Source organism: Saccostrea cucullata, unplaced genomic scaffold (genome assembly GCF_032062105.1).
Source record: "Saccostrea cucullata isolate Sc308-1 unplaced genomic scaffold, CSIRO_AGI_Scuc_v1 ctg999, whole genome shotgun sequence".
NCBI lineage: Eukaryota > Metazoa > Mollusca > Bivalvia > Ostreida > Ostreidae > Saccostrea > Saccostrea cuccullata.
The window spans coordinates 64,237-82,962 of NW_026933174.1; the positions used below are offsets into that span (position 1 = coordinate 64,237).

Sequence of the window (18,726 nt, forward strand, 5' to 3'; positions counted from 1 at the left end):
GAAAGAAAACAATTCCGCAATTTGGTTTTTTGAGCCAGTCAACTTACGGTTGTATTCCTCTCACTGGCGCATGCGCGCGCCGTTTGACTTATTTTTTGCGTGGTTACCCATGCTAAATATAGCCAGGGTTTGAAAGATAAACACTCTGATGAAATTCCATGCAAAGGAGAAACAAGACTCTGACAAATGCACGAGATAGACATTGAAGATAATGAGAGTTTTCGATTTTCACTTTTGGGGGGTATCGTCATTTGAGCTTCAATAACTCATGAATAATTAGACAAAATCATATGAGAACTTGGTTATATCTTTTTGAAAGATGATTTTAAAAGGTAGATAGGAAAACTAAAAAGTATTTTAAGAAAAACAAATTTAATTCACCTCAAAAGTTTACCCTGCGTTTCTTTTTCCTTTCAGTATATAATAACCGTAACAAACAAGCTAATACTGTTCCAAGGTGTAGAGTAGAACTATTTAGAAACTCATTCGTACGTTTACCTACAAAACAATGGCACTTATTAAAATCATAGATCAGAGAAGCCATCTCAATCACAACATTCCGAAAAAACTTGATAACAAAAATTGATAATCCGCCATCATACTTTTCTTTTGGTAAACGATACACAAATATCATTTATACAAAGTTTAGACATTACTGTATACTTAACCATGATCTATATAAAGGAAACATTGTAAATAGTCCATTATCATGATTATCTTTATGTGGAAAAAATGAAGATGTGTGCCATTTCTTTTTTGCATGTCTAAATTTTCTAATGTTAGAACTGTTTCGATCCTTTGTTAATGCTTGATTTGGTTATCATGTGATGATATTTATTTGCCTTTACAAATAAAAATAGCAGTTTTGCTGCTGTTCATAAATTTATTGACGAAACACGTAGATTCTCTAGTTACATTATATTGTATTTAATTGTTTTTTTCTTCTATCAATTTATTATTTTTATTTAATTTGCATGAAATATTTTAATAAATGAGTTAGGAACTTAGTAAGTTGTGCAGAACTTGTTTCCAATCCTTTTGATTTTATCAATAAAAAATAGGTTCAAAACAAGTGTTAAGCTTTTTGAAAATGGTGCGATCTTGATGGAATCTTGTAAATTGTTTTTTTTTCCAAATAGCTTAAATAATTACAGAACAAAGGACATCCTTTTGCAAAGTACATAGCTATAAATCAAGGTAGCATTCAATGTCAATCCCGATGAAAATTGCGTCACTTTCATTTTGCAAAGGACGGTGTTCAAATAAAAACACTCACTTACGATTGTGTTACTATATGACTGTATACCCCCCCCCCAATTTCCTTGCAAGTATATATATAAAATGCATTTTTTAAGTCTTCACTGATGCAATAGAGAAAAGACGTCATGTTTACAGGGAGCCCTGTCAAGTCGCCATGATGTATTTAACCATTGAAGAAGATACAAGTCAAAGGTAAGTAACCTAGCCAAGCGTAATTAATTTAATGTTAGATACGATAGTTTACTTATATTATACACATATATTTTTTGGTTTAAACACTAGGAAACATACATGTTCATATCTACTGGAAATGGCGAGGACAGGTTTGTCGTGCTAGAATGAATGGCCAATTCCTTAGCGGAACAAACCTGCTTGGAGTTTGGGACTAGCGCCTGATGAAAGTTCCCTCTCAAAATTACTGGCATTTTAGCCGACATCTTTTTGACCTTTTACGATTTTGTAAGCTAAATAAAAACAATTTAGCAAAACAAAATTATTTCATCATATGTGTTCAATTTAAAACTAAATTTTAATACACATTCACACCTTCCTAATATGTGTTTAAACCCCCTTCTCATTTTAATTTAATGTATAATTTATGGTCGGCAATTATTGAACAAAATCACCAATCACCCCCTTTTTTTACTTTTTGCAATTTTCTTCGCCTCATCTTTATTTTCTCTCTACACTGAACCAAACTTCTAAGTGTTCACCTGACATTTCTGAAGTTTTAGAGAACAAATGCAAACAGAAAATAATTTCTTTTTTTTCCTGATTAATGATGCATATTTAAGTTGGATGTTGCATAAATTTCATGTAAGTATCTCTACAAAATTTTTCACAAAGTGTCAAGGAAACGAAGTAACCTCAAAATAAAAATTCACACAAAAAGCTCTATGGAGTAAGACCACCACTCACTCTAATTACTACAAGACTGTAATTACAGTTGAATACCTTGTACCCCTGAATAGGAGATTGACGCATCTGCTGCCATACCTTCTGTCTAGATCTTTTCAAACCATTGAAATTGCGTGGAAAAAAAGGGGGGGGGGGTTGACATTTCTTATAAAATCCCAAATGTGTTAAATGGGATTCAGATCCGGAATTTGAGAGGGTAGCATCACACATGTCTTGTGGTCAATATCCTAGGGTGTTTAGCACGTAAGTGGCCTCTTTAAGGATAACATGGTGTGACGCGAAATTTTGGTCTCTGACGAAGTTCAAGGTCTCTTCCGGTGTGGCTAAATTTTGTCAAAAACTTTCAAATTGTGATAAATTGGTGATGAAAAATGAGCACAGCCTATAGAAAAATGTGTTTAAATGGGTTTTGATAGTGTTTCATAAGTTTTAAAAGTAATAACAAGTACAATTAAGCACTAAAATAAAAGTGAGTAAAACGTGGTGCAAAGATTGTCCAGATATCAACATTCCAACGGCTCTCTCTTTCATCTCAATGGTCATTTTGCCAATGTTTTATGTTTTTTTAGTAAAACCATTTTTTAAAATTTGATAATGATCACAAAAAGATACTAATTACACAAAACACGTGCCGCAAAGTGCAGTTTTATTATTTTTAAGCTTCGTCAAGGAACATTGGTTTTCATCGGTGATATTTGATTTTCTTTCAATAATTGTTGAGAAGACCCATTTGTTGTAATAATTTGAAAATATCACATCATTCTATACAATAGTTTTAAAATAAGTGAACACTTAGAAGTTTTGTTGAGTGTATATCATGTTGACATTTGACTCCATGTATGGTCGGCCACCAAAAAATGATTGTAGCAATACGGTGGTTATATATTCATCTATTTTTAGAAATAATTAGTAGATGTACTACATATGTCTAAACGATCATACAGAGGCCTGTTCTCTTATAAGAACAGAGATTTTGAGGCTGGAAGCACGGTGAAAAAAATAAGAATTATAAAAATTCTTAGCACCAATGACTGATAAATAATAAATAGATTTATCGAAATATTTATACGAAAAAAATATATAAATCAATTTTTCTTTGTCTTTGATTTTAATATCGATCAAACCTCAGAAAACGAAAAAAAAAAACAAACAAACAAACAAGCATCCGAAGATTCTAGTAAGCAAAATTTGAGAGAAATAAGGAAAAAGTGGTTAACATCAAATTCGAGATATCAGTATTCGAGATACCGAAGGTCAACAGTAATTTTGTTAAGTTTAACTGTATACAAACAATAGCATGTTAACGGTTTTTAAACTCATTCCTCAAAATGTATGATCCTCTGAAAAAAAAAAAAATACAATTCTTTCTCCACGTCCTGATAAAGACATTTATTTTCACTAAAATATTGTTAACGATCTTCTTTTACTGCACAAAATATTATTGCCTACTGAGGTTCTTTACACAACATATAATACGTTGATTATTATGCAATGATTTATTGATTGTAATAAAGCGCATTGATCTTTTTGACATGTTATCAAAGTTACTACTTAACCAATAAAATGCCTTCCTTGGATGTAAATGTAGAGATAATCAAATTATTGTAAACATCAGATTTTGCTTGAAAAGGTCAAAATTCAACATAAAAAGTAAGAACTTTATTTACTGTAAAAATGGTTTCAAGATGAATACTACTCACTTCAAATCACACTGAGCATTTGGTACAATTCTCAATTCTCAATTGGACTTTTAGTAAGATGTGGCTTTCTAGACGTTACATAAATATATTTCAATTTCTAATTTTTTTTCTCTGTGATAACTGTTTGAAAGTTGGGAGAATTTATTTCTTTATAGCATTTCCGGAATGTAAATTAGGCAGGTAAAATAGGTCAGCAGCTAAGGAGGCCTAATGCGCATGCAAATCACGTGCGCATCTGTCACAAAGCCTGACGCTAAGGAGGCCAAATATGCATGTAAATCCCTTTTGAGGCTGCCTTTGTGTTTGACGTCAGTGTGCGAGTATATTGAAATTGGCATGGATCTTATCATCCGTGTAATTTAAATCTATAGCCACCCTCATTTTGAAGTCTACATTTTTAATGTATAAATACGCATATACCATTTTTTTTAAAAATATAAAATAGCATTCCTCAATTCCTTTCAATATTTAAACGATATCCCAATCTCTATTTTTTCAGATTTTAAAAATTTAATTAAAACAATTTAAGCATAACGGACTTCGCCCGATATGCAAATTATCCCATGTTTCCCACTATTGTTGATGCCTAGGCATACTCTCAAATCTAGACAGTGATTCCTTAATTAAACTACATACATGACATATGCAACTGAAATTTACACAGCTTTCATTCACTGTTAAAATATGCATGGGATCGAAATTCAGCTAATGTCAACGAGTGTAGCAATTATCCAATAAAGCGTCTCGTATGTATCTGTAATTAAGCTTTTGCATTTTTTTTGTTTTGAAAGAAAATGTCTATAGCTATTGACTTAAGGATCAAAAGCTGAAAAAGAAATCTTTAAAAAGAATACTGTATTAAGAACTTAAATTGAGTCTTATGGATGACTTCACTTCTACATTTCTTATAGATTAAGAATATTGTTTTCCCAAAAGGTTATGAAAATAGAGAAAACATTATAGTGAAAATATAAATAATTGATAGCTATGAAAAAATAAATCAAGCGTGTAGCTGAAACAGAAAATCGTTTGATCATAGTTAAAATCAAAGCCGCTTCATCGTCATAAACTATCGGAAAACATATATTTTTAGGTCACCTGAGTAAACTCAGGTGACCTATTGCTATCCGTTTTCGTCCGTCGTCGTGCGTCGTGCGTTAACATTTGAACATTTTCAGCTTCTTCTCTGCAACCACTGAACCAATTTCAAACAAATTTGGTACAAAGCATCTATGGGTAAAGGGGAACAAAAATTGTGAATTTCATGATCCCTGCCCCCCTGGGGCCTGAGGGGTGGGGCCAAAACCACTAAAATTAATGCAATCTTAAAAATCTTCTTCTTTACTCCTGGACATCAAGCAGTCAAACTGTTTGCATGATTGTAATAAGCAATGAGTCCTCTACCAAAATTGTGAAATTCATGGCCCAGGGGTCAGGGGTTCTAGTGCTAGGGCGGGGCTAAATAATTAGGTGGTGAAAATGCATTATTTCTTTGAAAATCTTCTTCTCTGCTCCTGGGTATTAAATAAACCAACTAAATACATAGTTATGATGAGCAAGAGTGCCTCTACCAAAATTTTGAATTTTATGGCCCCAGGGTCAGGGGTTCTGGTGTTAGTGCGGGGCTCTATTGATTATATAGTGAAAAATACACGAATTCTTTGAAAATCTTCTTCTCTGCTCCTGGGTATTAAATAAACTAACTAAGTGCATAGTTATGATGAGCAAGAGTGCCTCTACCAAAATTGTGAATTTTATGGCCCCAGGGTCAGGTGTTCTGGTGTTAGGGCGGGGCCATATAGATTATATAGTGAAAATACATGAATTCTTTGAAAATCTTCTTCTCTGCTCCTGGGTATTAAATAAACAAACTAAGTACATAGTTATGATGAGCAAGAGTGCCTCTACCAAAATTGTGAATTTTATGGCCCCAGGGTCAGGGGTTCTGGTGTTAGGGCGGGGCTCTATTGATTATATAGTGAAAATACATGAATTCTTTGAAAATCTTCTTCTCTGCTCCTGGCTATTAAATAAACTAACTAAGTGCATACTTATGATGAGTAAGATTGCTTCTACCAAAATTGTGAATTTTATGACCCCAGGGTCAGGGGTTCTGGTGTTAGGGCGGGGCTATATAGATTATATAGTGAAAATACATTATTTCTCTGAAAATCTTCTTCTCTGCTCCTGGGTATTAAATAAACAAACTAAGTACATAGTTATGATGATCAAGAGTGCCTCTACCAAAATTGTGAATTTTATGGCCCCAGGGACAGGGGTTCTGGTGTTAGGGCGGGGCTCTATTGATTATATAGTGAAAATACACGAATTCTTTGAAAATCTTCTTCTCTGCTCCTAGGAATTAAATAAACTAACTAAGTACATAGTTATGATGAGCAGGAATGCCTCTTCCGAAATTGTATATTTTATAGCCCCAGGGTCAGGTGTTCTGGTGTCAGGGAGGGGCTCTATTGATTATATAGTGAAAATACATTAAGTCTTTGAAAATTTTCTTCTCTGCTCCAGGGTATTAAGCAGATGAACTACCTATATAGTTATGATGAACAAGGGCCCTAATCTTCCAGAATTGTGAATTTCAAGGCCCCAGGGTCAGGGGTACCATAGAAGAGTGGGGGGGGGGGCTATACTAATATACTGAAAATGAATGAATGGTTTGAAATCTGCTCCTTGGTATTAATCAAATATCAAGGCCTAATGGTCTGGGGTTCATGTGTGGTAGGGGCACTACTGATTATTGCTGAATATTACTGATTAGTTGAAATGCATTTTTTGCTCCCCTACCCTGGGTATGGGCATTAAGTAAACAAACTAAGCAACTGCTAAGTGTATTGTTATGATGATCAATGGTGCCTCTTTCAAAATTGTGAATGCCATAGCATCTGGCTTAAAACATGAATCAAATTCAATCACTGGAAAGTTGTTGCATAATGCTCAGGTGACCTATAAGGCCCATGGGCCTCTTGTTTAATTTACATGATAAATATTTGATGACTAGACAATATCTTTCATAGGTTTTCGAAATTATTCCATTCTATATATTAAGTTAATTAGAAATCAGATTTGTTAACTTCAAAGCAAGAAATTTAATCTAAGAAAGAAATTGTTAGAAATTGGGAATATACATAATTTATGTACATGCGCTTGTAAAGGGCTTCAACACAGTGTAGCATTGCAAGCTTAGAATGTCAAACTACGGTAACTTACCTCTTATTTCTTTGTTAACTATTGTTGGAATTTTCAGTACATGTGTATGTGTTTTATCCTCGAAATCAGAATTTACATACAGAAAGCGATTTGATTATACCGAAGACGAGGCTCAAACCATAAAAGAGACCTTATTTAATGTGTGCAGCTGTATGCAGTCGAACTGTAAACTGCATTGCGTTTCTGTTCAACATTAAATCAAAGCAATGTCTCATGTTATATGCTTTGCAAATGGTCGGATCCTCCGAAATCTCAGAGGCGAGATATTGGTCTTACTTCGAAATGTTCGTTGGTAAGTAGTCATTATATAACATTATCTTTAGGTTTATATTTCAAAGAAAACATATTTTGGGGGTCTAATCAGGGACGTAGCAACAGGAGGGACCAGGGGAACCTAGCCCCCCACTTTTTTTGCCAGCAATACTTTTACTATTGAAAATGTTCATTGAAAGGCTGGTTGCCCCCCCCCCCCCACTTTATATTAAAGTAAAGTAATATGAAGGAAATATAGTATTGTAAGCTTAAAAATGGATATTGAAATAGGATTTATGACTTTGGGCAATTTTGCGGTTTTTTTTTTATTTGGTTGTCAACTGTTTCAGGTGGGTAAAAAAAAATTCTGTGGCTGCCCCCCCCCCACTTTCAAAATCGATGCTACTTGCCTGCTAATTATGAACTCAGTATCTTAAATTATCAAGAAAAACTATAACTAATGCGATTTAAATGTTTTGGATTGAAAAAAAAGTATCCAAGGACTTTGATTTGATGTTATCCGGAGAATGCAATCTACCTTGTCCCACCTTTACACAGATAAACTTGGTTATAAAAAAGTTATTCGGATTAAGATTTTTTTCTGCCTTAGAAATTAAATTCTTTCTATGTTTTAACGTATAGAAAACAAAATCCATGAATTTTATCCTCTTTGCCTTGGTATGATGTGTTATTATAAACTTAGAAACACCTTTAATTGTTTGACGATGGTTAATTTTGAAATTTGTCACAATGTCTGAAATTAGGCTAAAAAATCATTTGTTGTTTGCAATCACTTTCTAATTTTTGTTTTCAAAATCAATTATAGCTTTTCAGTTCATTAACTAAGGTCAGGGAAAAGTTAATAAACTTTTAGGTTTCTCTTTTACTTTTGGTCAAAATACTGTAAATGAATCTTGGTTGAAGAGAATTTTATTTTTGCTCATTCTTTATTTCGCACTTCTCCTCGCAAAAATTTCATCATTCTGTGTATTTTCATTAAAAAGGACCAAAACAACTAATCACAAGAATTTGTGAATTTTTTTCATGCTGTTAAATCCCATAAATATCATAATGTTTGTGATTTTCTTTTGATCCTGATAATTCCACAGGTTGTCCTGCGGATTGGGAAGAATATGCAATGAATTGTTACGGATTCTTTAAAGATAAAAAAGACTGGAACACGGCAAAGGTAAACATTACACGCAAAAATATTATTGCGTTTAAACGCAACAATTTTTTTGCATTTCAACCGCAATACTATTTGCGTTTAAACGCAATAATCTTTGTATTAAAAAGCAACCATTTCTATTGATCTTTGAAGAGTGCAATGGACCCAAGCATACTGATACTTTTTAGCTCACCTGAGCAGAAGGCTCAATTGAACTTTTATGATCAAAATTTGTCCGTCGTCTGTCGTTGTTGTCTTTGTCGTTGGCGTTGTCGTCGTCGTAATCTTTTCACATTTTCATCTTCTTCTCAAGAACCACTGGGCCAATTTCAACCAAAGTTGCCACAAAGTATCCTTGGGTGAAGGGGATTCAAGTTTGATAAAAAAAAAGGGCCAAGCCCTCTTCCAACGGGAGATAATAATGAATAAATGAAAAATTAATGGCATCATTTAAAAATCTTCTTCTCCAGAACCACAGTGCCAGGAAAGATGAAACTCATGTGAAAGCATCCTCGGGTAGTGTAGATTCAAGTTTGTTCAAATCATGACCCCCGGGGGTAGGGTGGGGCCACTATGGTCGATCAAATGTTATAGAAATACATGTATATAGGAAAATTCTTTAAAAAATCTTCTTCTCAAGAACCACTCTGCCAGGAAAGATGAAACTTATATGAAAGGATCCTCAGGTAGTGTAGATTCAAGTTTGTTCAAATCATGACCCCCGGGGATAGGACGGGGCCACAATGGCCGCTCAAAGTTTAGCATAGAAATATATAGGAAAATTCTTTAAAAATCTTATCAAGAACCTCTCTGCCAGGAAAAATGAAACTTATAGGGAAGCATCCTCAGGCAGTGTAGATTCAAGTTTGTTCAAATCAGGACCCTTGGGGATAGGGTGGGCCACAATGGCCGATCAAAGTTTAACATAGAAATACATGTATATATGAAAATTCGATAAAAATCTTCTCTCTCAAGAACCACTCTGCCAGGAAAGATGAAACTTATATAAAAGCATCCTCAATTAGTGTAGATTCAAGTTTGTTCAAATCATGACCCCCGGGGGTAGGGCGGGGCCACAATGACTGATCAGGATAAGGATTGGTTGGGACCACTTTTGGGTTTTAACTTTTCAATGATATGATTTCTGCTTTTTTCGAAGTTACAGTGCTCAGGTGAGCGATGTGGCCCATGGGTCTCTTGTTTCTTCTTTCTGTCTTGTACAGTAAATAATTGAGAGGATTGTGTTAGTATTGTTTAGCTTTATAGAATCAGATTTTTCTGAACAAGCATTATTTTCTGAACGGTTAAATCATTGGTGTGGATTTACAGAGGAGAAAGAAGTGTTGGTCTGTAGAAACAAAGACAACCTAAGAACGAAACATAGCTTTAGCATGTATAGATATCTTTATTCCCTTACAAACACAAAGTACAATTCCTATCTTGTTGTTTTTTTTCTACTTTTAAACTTTGAAAATATGCAAACAATTTTAAATGATTTTTGAAATAAAAGACTGAAAAAGAAAAATGATCGAAAAGCCATCACCCCATCCACGTTGCGGTCACAAAGTTTAAACCATGTATAAAGGGGTTAAGGAAACAATCGATGAAATGTTTAGACTTATATATATGTACATGTACATATTATGTATATTTTGTGTTATCACAACCTTTCCTTTGATCACATACAGTAAACACGAGAACGAAGAAGATAGAATATATGAAATCAAAATGAAAGTCAAATGAAAACAGATTGATCGATGTGTACTACCAAATTGATATGTCTATTAATACCACTGAAACATTCTTAATTAGCTGTGATGCGTCATGCAGCAATGGATTAAAGGCTTCGTTAAAAGTGTAGGGTTCTAATAGGTTTAAGAAACTGTGGTCGTTAGGATGCCATTGTTTAACTTCAATATTCAAAAAACTGCAACATTTTACAAAAAACAGAACCAAACGGTTCTTCTTTTAAAAAATCGGACCATAGTAATTATTATTAATCTTTGGCTAATTGATCTCTGATTACAATATTATTGCAATTAAACGCAAAAAATTATTACGTTTAATCACAAAAGTATTTCATTTAATCGCAATATTATTGCGTTTAAACGCAAAAAGTATTGCGTTTAATCGCAAAATTATTGCGTTTAAACGCAATGAAAAATATCAATCGCAATCTTTTGCATTAAAACGCAATAAGTATTGCTATTAAACGCAATAATTATTGCGATTAAACGCAATAATTATTGCAATTAAACGCAATAAAATATATTTCTTTCTCTGAACTGGCCTCAACGGGCTTCAGTACCACGGATTCGTTTTGCATGTAACCATTTAAAAATAATTATAATTTTTTCATTACATTTCATTCAGATGTATTGTGAATCCGTGGATGCACGTCTCGTGGCAATAGACAACGAAGAAGAAAACAATTGGATTTTTGATCGAATGAAATACCATAAAGATGAAGGTGATTATTTTTAATATGTAATTGATTTACATAGTAACTGTTACGTATTTCTCAGCAAACACGTCATTTAGCTTACAGTTTACATATATGTATTATCTTTTCTAGCTAAATAATTTGATAATATATTTTATTTGCTGAAACGTTGAACAGGTGTTAAAATGCACTCTTTAATGAAGGAATTAATATTTACCGTTGTTTGATTACCAATTATTATTTTTAACAAGAAATGAAGAAATAATTAGTGGATATATATACACATATATGAAGAAAACTTCACAAAAAAGACAGGCCGATCTTTAATTGTGTAGAGTATGCACACTTCAAATTATGTATGAAATTCATATACAGTGTAAAAATACGTACATACATGAATAACTGTTTAACTCCTTAGTTAACGATTGGTGGACTGAAGGGTCAGATGAAGGGTCAGAGGGCACATGGTACTGGCACCATTCTAACAGTAGAATGATTTACACGGACTGGAATTTATATCTCGGTGAACCAAACGGAAAGCAGAGAGCAAACTGTTTATTGCTGAGATTAGAACTCAAGTGGATCGATTGTCCTTGTTCGTACGAGTCAAAGTTTATCTGTGAAAAATGAACAATTATGAAATGTAATTTTACAGAAGTAACAAGAAAATGAAATGTTGAGTGTTAAAAGACCATCTTTATTTGATACGATGACAAATTGACGATTTAGTAGTTTTATTTATAACTTTTGTGTCAATTTTTAATAAAGTGACACTCGGTCATTGGATTGAACTTAGTATGTTGTACAGAACTTGTTTCCCATCCTTTTGATTTTATCAATATAAAATATATTCAAATCAAGTATTATGCTGTGTAAGCTACCGTATAAATGAAATTTTAGCGAGAAGCAAATTTAGCGATTTGACCTTAAAAATTGGTATTTTAATTTTAGCGAACTTGAAATGTTCACTTTAGGAGGTATATCAACTTCCAAGCAATTTTAGCGATCTTAGCACCCTGACTAATAATACTAAAATTAAATTCTCGCTGAAAACTCTACCTATGCGGTATTTGAAAATGTTGCAGTCTTGATGGAATCTGGCAAATTATTATTTTGTTAATAACTTGAATAATTATAGAAGAAGGGGCATCCTCTCGAAAAGTGCATACCTATAAGGTGGCATTCAACATCAATCACGATAAAAATTACGTCACTTTCATTTTGCAAAGGACGGTGTTCAAATAAACACACTCACTCCCGATTGCGTTACTATATGACTGTATATCCCCTCCAATTTCATTGCAAGGGGATAGTAAAATGCACTTTTTAAGTCTTCACTGATGCAATAGAGAATAAACAACCCACATAGATGGACAGATTCAAGTTTCTTTTTCTTATAATGTAATGGCAATCGCGAATTCATGCATAATCAAAGAAAGATTCAACCATAAGCATTTAAACATAATTTCAACATTCATTAAGTAAAACCACAGCAATGTTCCATTATATTTATTTCTACTTATAATAATTAAAATTGTCGTGGTCAATCCTGTGACCTATGTAAACATGGTGACGTTTCTATATGAGTAAAAAGTATCGACGGGACGTAAACATCATGCAATTGATCAATTTACATACGAGTCAGAAATCTATAATTTTATTTCATTTATGTGGTTAGTGCAATAGCTATATAACTGATTTAATAAAACATTGTCTTAAATTGACTTTTCTCAATATGATTTATTATCTTCATCATAAATATCTACTCTGCTCTAATTTTTGCAAAATATAAAATAAAACTAATAGTCGTAAAAGGTCATTTATATATTTCAATACCATTAAAAATTTGAAATTAACCAAAACGTACAAAATTTACACAGCCCTGTATTTGAGTATATACAGTGTGCCCCTTATAACGATATAAATAAAATATACATAATGAACAAATACAGCTATTACTAAAACAACTTGCAAAAAATAGACAAAACAAAACAAAAATCCATGTCATTATGATTTTAAATGTACACCAACATAATATCCTGGGATTCATGGATAGTGTTTTTGAAATGGAGTATAGGAATGACCTTAAGCTTTGTGGGGAGAAACCAAGCATTGAGAAGGCAGAATAATAAAATCTAAGAAGTGCACGCGTTGTGGGTAGGTACAATCAAAAAGAAAGAAAAAACAATTTATTTCAAATGAAAGTCATGTTGCCGAAGGAATCTAAGTTTTAAGAGAACGGATCAATTTAAGCATTATGATAGAGATCAGGGTCATTTCATGCATCAGTAGATTTGGTGGCGGGGTGATGATGTGTGAGTTGAAGGCCAGGCCCAGTACAGAATCTAGCTATAGAGTAGGCGTGTCCGTCTTATTCCAAATTTATTGACAGTACATTCATTTTACGTTTCCATCTACATCCTTAATAAGGATGAAGTATTTTTCCATATCTATGATGTCTAATCTTCAGTCAAATGTAATCTAAGCTGTTGAATGTAATATTGATAACAGTATTTTGTTTGATTGAACTAAGGTGTCTAGCTTTCAGGTGATAACGAATTGATAAACATTTTTTTCGTTTGTTCGTTAATAGTTTGAGAGGATATGGGGCGTCATTCAATACTGTCTGTAAGCATACCCTTTCAAATTATTTTAAAAATCAGTAAAATAAATACTCGTTCATATACAGTATTGATTTAAGATAGAATTTGCCAATTTGTGTCTTGCAATTCAAAGTAATATGTTAATTTTTTTGTTTCTTACCATTCTTCTACCAATTTATTTGTATTACCGATACGGTGTCATGAAAAAAAAACAAAAAACATTTTAAATTGTATTTCTTAATAGATGATTGTCTTTTCATTAGACAGAACCTTGTTTAATAATGTTATAAAAATTTAAAGGTAAAGCTCCTTTAATAACTTACAATGCGATTTAGGAAGTAACTGGTTTAAGGTTCATAAACCCTCTGCTCACTCATATAAAATAATGCTTGAACCTTAACGATTTTCCAAAAGAAATATATTTTTTAAGTAAAATACCGACCAGTATAGCATAGTTTGCGGGGCAAAATTGGCCAAAAAAGACACTTCATCTTGACAAATCTATAAAGGAATAATAGACATTTATGTAATTAAGAGTTATCTCTCTTTTCAGAGTATCAATGACCCTTAAGTGGTTAATAGAAGGTTTGCTTATAAGTTATGTAAAACCAAGCGGATAGAAATTCCATACTTTCATAAACAAATAATAAATGTTTGATTATTTGGATAGGTAAAGTTGTCATTATACATCGCAAAAATGTTTACCCAGTGCTTTTTTTCCTTTTACAGATTATTTGTTACTGCATCATTATAGGTATGACAATAAAAAATCACGGTGATATTACAGATGTATGAAATTAACAGAAATTTACTTAAAATGTTTCAATGAATTATTACACTGTATTTAAATTAATTGTTTTCGTTTTCAAATAGGTGGATTGTCATTTACCTTTACAAAAGGTACGTGAATCAGAAATAAACTTATAATAAGATTCTATCTTGAAAGACAATATGAATATGCATCTTTTTTATAGTGGACAATGTTACCATACCGAAGCATTCTTTTTCTATTGTTTTAAATAAGTATCATTTCTATTATGAAATAAATGCATGATTAGACTGAATGAATGAAACTATTGAACAGTGATCATCCTTATAAATTCTACACAGGGAAAAGTAACTTACATGATATTTATGTGATTGTCAATTTATTTGAAAATTAAATGAAAATCATTTAAAATATCATAAAAACTTTTACAGGATCACCCTGTGGATTGCGTTTCACGTCTTATAATGGACAAATTACAAGTCCAAACTACCCTTCAAGTTATTCTAGTAATCTAGATTGTAAATGGACAATTGTTCGCCATACGGATCAAGAAATTTTTCTGAGCATACGCGATTTTACCACTGAGTCATGCTGCGATAGACTGATAATTACCGATAGAAATACTGGACATCAAATAGCAAAGTAAGTAGATTACATTCAGTGTAATAAAATATAAATTTACTAGGTTTTTTTCAACTGAAGTTTTAAATATTTTCTGATCTAAATATGACTGTTCGTCTTTCTATCTGTAGAATTTTTGCATTGCAAATGCTTCTGAATCATTGGTTACACAAAGAAATTCTACTGTTTTCATTTTTAAGTATGCACAAACACGTCAGGGTAAAAAATTTCAAACATCCACGTGCAAGTTTCAAGTATATTAAAAGTTTAGGACGTAGAAGGTTTTTACACCTTTTCACACTAAGATGATGTGAATATAGGGAATTCCATAAACATTCTTAGAATCTTTTCTTATTTATCAAAATTTAATCGTCAAATTATATCAAATATCTTATATATATTTTTTTCAATTCTAGATTGAGAGGCAACTGCTCTGTTGTTGGAGATGGATGGTTCTCCACCTCTTCTAACAATATCGAGCTTCATTTTATAACAGATGGTTCTGTGAACAATCAAGGATTTCATATAACATTTAAGTCACAGAGCAGATATTCAGGTAAATGTAAATAAATAAATCTTTTTTATTGTTTGAACTAATCATCCTTCATATGCATACAAATATAAGAGAGCTGTACCAGCGACCACTTTTTAGACAAATTTTTCGGTCAAATTAAATTTTAGTTTAATATAAAGTTTTTCTGCAAATTCGAGTTTAGGATTAAAGAGAAACTTCTTAGGATGTACTAAGTAGGTTAACCTTTATTAAAGATATAAATTTTCTCTTACATTCTATGAGTATTTCTTAAGTTTAGTGGAAATACTTACACGTAATTTATAATCATATAAACTGCGAAAGCATTTAATTAAACAAAGGTGTGTCCCCAGTTTTAGTTTTATTAGAAATTATTTTAAGCATACATGTATATACAGTGTATTTTCCACCTTAGATTGGGGAAAAAAAATAAGAATGATATGATTCGTAGCTCTGGATTACTCACGTGCTTCTCTATTTCAATCTTAAACAAAATTATTGGACGAATTTATTTTAAAATTACTACATACCACACAAAATATCCTAGTATTCTTTTGCAAAAGTTAATTTTTTAAGTATTTTCCACCTTTAAATACGACAGATGTAATATTTAATATAATTATTTAAAGAAAATAAATAACAGAATTCTTTCAAGAACATATTAAATGAAAATATGAACAAACCGAAAACTATAATAAATTCAATTTTGTTTTTCAGTGACTGTGCCCGATATTCCTACAACTAGTTTTGTTTGTGGTAAGAATTATATTACATGTATATTTATCTACATTTTGTACAATCTCTTGGGTAAAATTTAGATTTGTATTTTTACAACAGCTTTTTGGAAACAAAATCTTTGCCATGTACATGTATAAACTAATGAAAAACCCCTGAACCTAACATTTGCATGCTATATTTTTAAGATTAAAAGCATGGTTATTTTTTGCCATATGCAAACTACGTATATTGGAGTTTTATGATAAGACTTACTTTTACAAAAGACGACTGACTTCTACAATTTAAACAGAGACCAACTCCCAATACTTAAAATGTAAAAGTCAGCTGTCGAATGTAAAAGTAAGTCTCTTCATAAAGGAGTTTTATGAAGAGACTTACTTTTACATTTGACGGCTTACTTTTACATTTTAGTAATTGGAGTTGGTCTATGTTTAAATTGTAAAAGTCAGTCGTCAATTGTAAAAGTAAGTCTCTTCATAAAACTCCTATATAACTCCATTACCCGCAGTACCCCAGTAATGAAACTTAAAATCCTTAAACTGTCTTCCTTGGAATGTACATTATAACGATTGTTAATGATACTTTTCTACCAAAGCCTATTAGGATCACTCTAAAGAGAAAAAAAATTTTAAAGGCGTTATAATGCCTTTTGAAAAGGCGTAATAACGCGAAAAAAGGCGTTATTACGCCTTTCCATTCAAAAAGGCGTTATTACGCCTTTCCCAAAGGCGTTATAAGGCCTTTCCGAAAGACGTTATTACGCCTTTCCAACAGGCATTATTACGTCCTTCCAAAGGGCGTTATTACACATTTTTAAAAGGCGTTATAACGCCTTTCTAAAAGGCGTTACTATGCCTTTCCAAAAAGCGTTTTAACGCAATTTAAAAGGCGTTATTATGCCTTTCCAAAAGGGTTATTACGCTTTTTTAATAACTATTATTTTGCATCTAACAGGCCTGTGTTTCTAAAGCCTCCCCCCAACCACCCCTACCACCCCCACTCTACTGGCCAAACTCCTGGGTGACTTCTCGGTAAAACTTTGTTTAAATGCAATAATTTGCCACAGTTTTACACACTGCAACAAAATGTTCAGGAACAAAGCAACCAACAGTTAATTATAATATTTAAACTGTAGCAAAACTTTGTGTGTATGTGTGGAGGAGGGGGGTTACCCCATTTGCACTCGTACTACTGGCCTACTTGAAAAGAAAAATGGAAAGGCGTTATTTTTATGTTAATAAATATATGAAAGATTTAATTAAAACAATCTTTATTTAAGCAATTCTCTATATTCCTGCACATCTCACTGACAACTGTTTGCATTCGTATTAAGAGAAGGCAACACTAGCTCTACTTGTGAAGATACGATATACTAGTAGGCAGATGTATCTTGGACCATTGCTTGCCATGTATTAAAATTCATGTCATTTGAAGATATTTTTCTCTCTTCTTGGAAAAAAGCAGGCAGACTATTTGCTATCTGTTTAATTTATTTTTTGAGAAATTAGTCCTATATCAAATTGTGAAATTCAGGTCCCAAAGGTTAAGATTTCTGCAACCCCCCCCCCCCCCACTCACTTGGGCTAAATATGTTTAGTCATATATTTGAAAATAAAAAACGCAATAACGCCTTTTGGAAAGGCGTAATAACGCCTTATATAAAGGCGTAATAACACCTTTTGGAAAGGCGTAATAACGCCTTTTTAGAAAGGCTTAATAACGCCTCTTAAAAAGGCGTAATAATGCCTTTTAGAAAGGCGTAATAACGCCTTTTATAAAGGCGTAATAACGCTTTTTTAGAAAAGCGTAATAACGCCATTTAAAAAGGCATAATAACGCCTTTTGGAAAGGCGTGATAACGCCTTTTAAAAAGGCATAATAACGCCTTTTGGAAAGGCGTAATAACGCCTTTTAGAATGGAAAGGCGTAATAACGCCTTTTAGAAAGGCGTTATTACGCCTTTTGAAAAGGCGTTATAACGCCTTTTAATTTTTTTTTCTCTCTAGATTGATCCTAATAGGCTTTCGTACTTTTCCAATGTCATACCATTAGTTAAATATGTAAATCTCTTGACCAAGAAAAGTAAATTAGCAGATTTCTGCAACCCCCCCCCCCCACTCACTTGGGCTAAATATGTTTAGTCATATATTTGAAAATAAAAAACGCAATAACGCCTTTTGGAAAGGCGTAATAACGCCTTATATAAAGGCGTAATAACACCTTTTGGAAAGGCGTAATAACGCCTTTTTAGAAAGGCTTAATAACGCCTCTTAAAAAGGCGTAATAATGCCTTTTAGAAAGGCGTAATAACGCCTTTTATAAAGGCGTAATAACGCTTTTTTAGAAAAGCGTAATAACGCCTTTTAAAAAGGCATAATAATGCCTTTTGGAAAGGCGTGATAACGCCTTTTGGAAAGGCGTGATAACGCCTTTTGGAAAGGCGTAATAACGCCTTTTAGAATGGAAAGGCGTAATAACGCCTTTTAGAAAGGCGTTA

The 18,726-nt window shown here is 32.6% G+C and overlaps 2 protein-coding genes across 2 annotated transcripts in view; both read left to right on the forward strand.

The window, feature by feature from the left end:
* The first annotated feature begins 7,334 nt into the window (after positions 1 to 7,334).
* On the forward strand, positions 7,335 to 11,596 carry LOC134237452 (perlucin-like protein). The gene is made up of 4 exons (XM_062719540.1): positions 7,335 to 7,395; positions 8,465 to 8,544; positions 10,897 to 10,993; positions 11,385 to 11,596. The coding sequence occupies exons 1-4, from the start codon at positions 7,335 to 7,337 to the stop codon at positions 11,594 to 11,596; spliced, it is 450 nt and encodes a 149-aa protein (XP_062575524.1).
* Positions 11,597 to 13,565: 1,969 nt separating this feature from the next.
* LOC134237453 (deleted in malignant brain tumors 1 protein-like) overlaps positions 13,566 to 18,726 on the forward strand; it is a 108,950-nt gene continuing 103,789 nt past the window's right edge. Inside the window, exons 1-6 of the mRNA XM_062719542.1 lie at positions 13,566 to 13,594; positions 14,299 to 14,323; positions 14,443 to 14,469; positions 14,770 to 14,980; positions 15,376 to 15,515; positions 16,209 to 16,247. Coding sequence (XP_062575526.1) covers positions 13,571 to 13,594; positions 14,299 to 14,323; positions 14,443 to 14,469; positions 14,770 to 14,980; positions 15,376 to 15,515; positions 16,209 to 16,247 — 466 coding nt within the window. The 5' untranslated portion in view covers positions 13,566 to 13,570. The remainder of the gene's footprint in view (positions 13,595 to 14,298; positions 14,324 to 14,442; positions 14,470 to 14,769; positions 14,981 to 15,375; positions 15,516 to 16,208; positions 16,248 to 18,726) is intronic.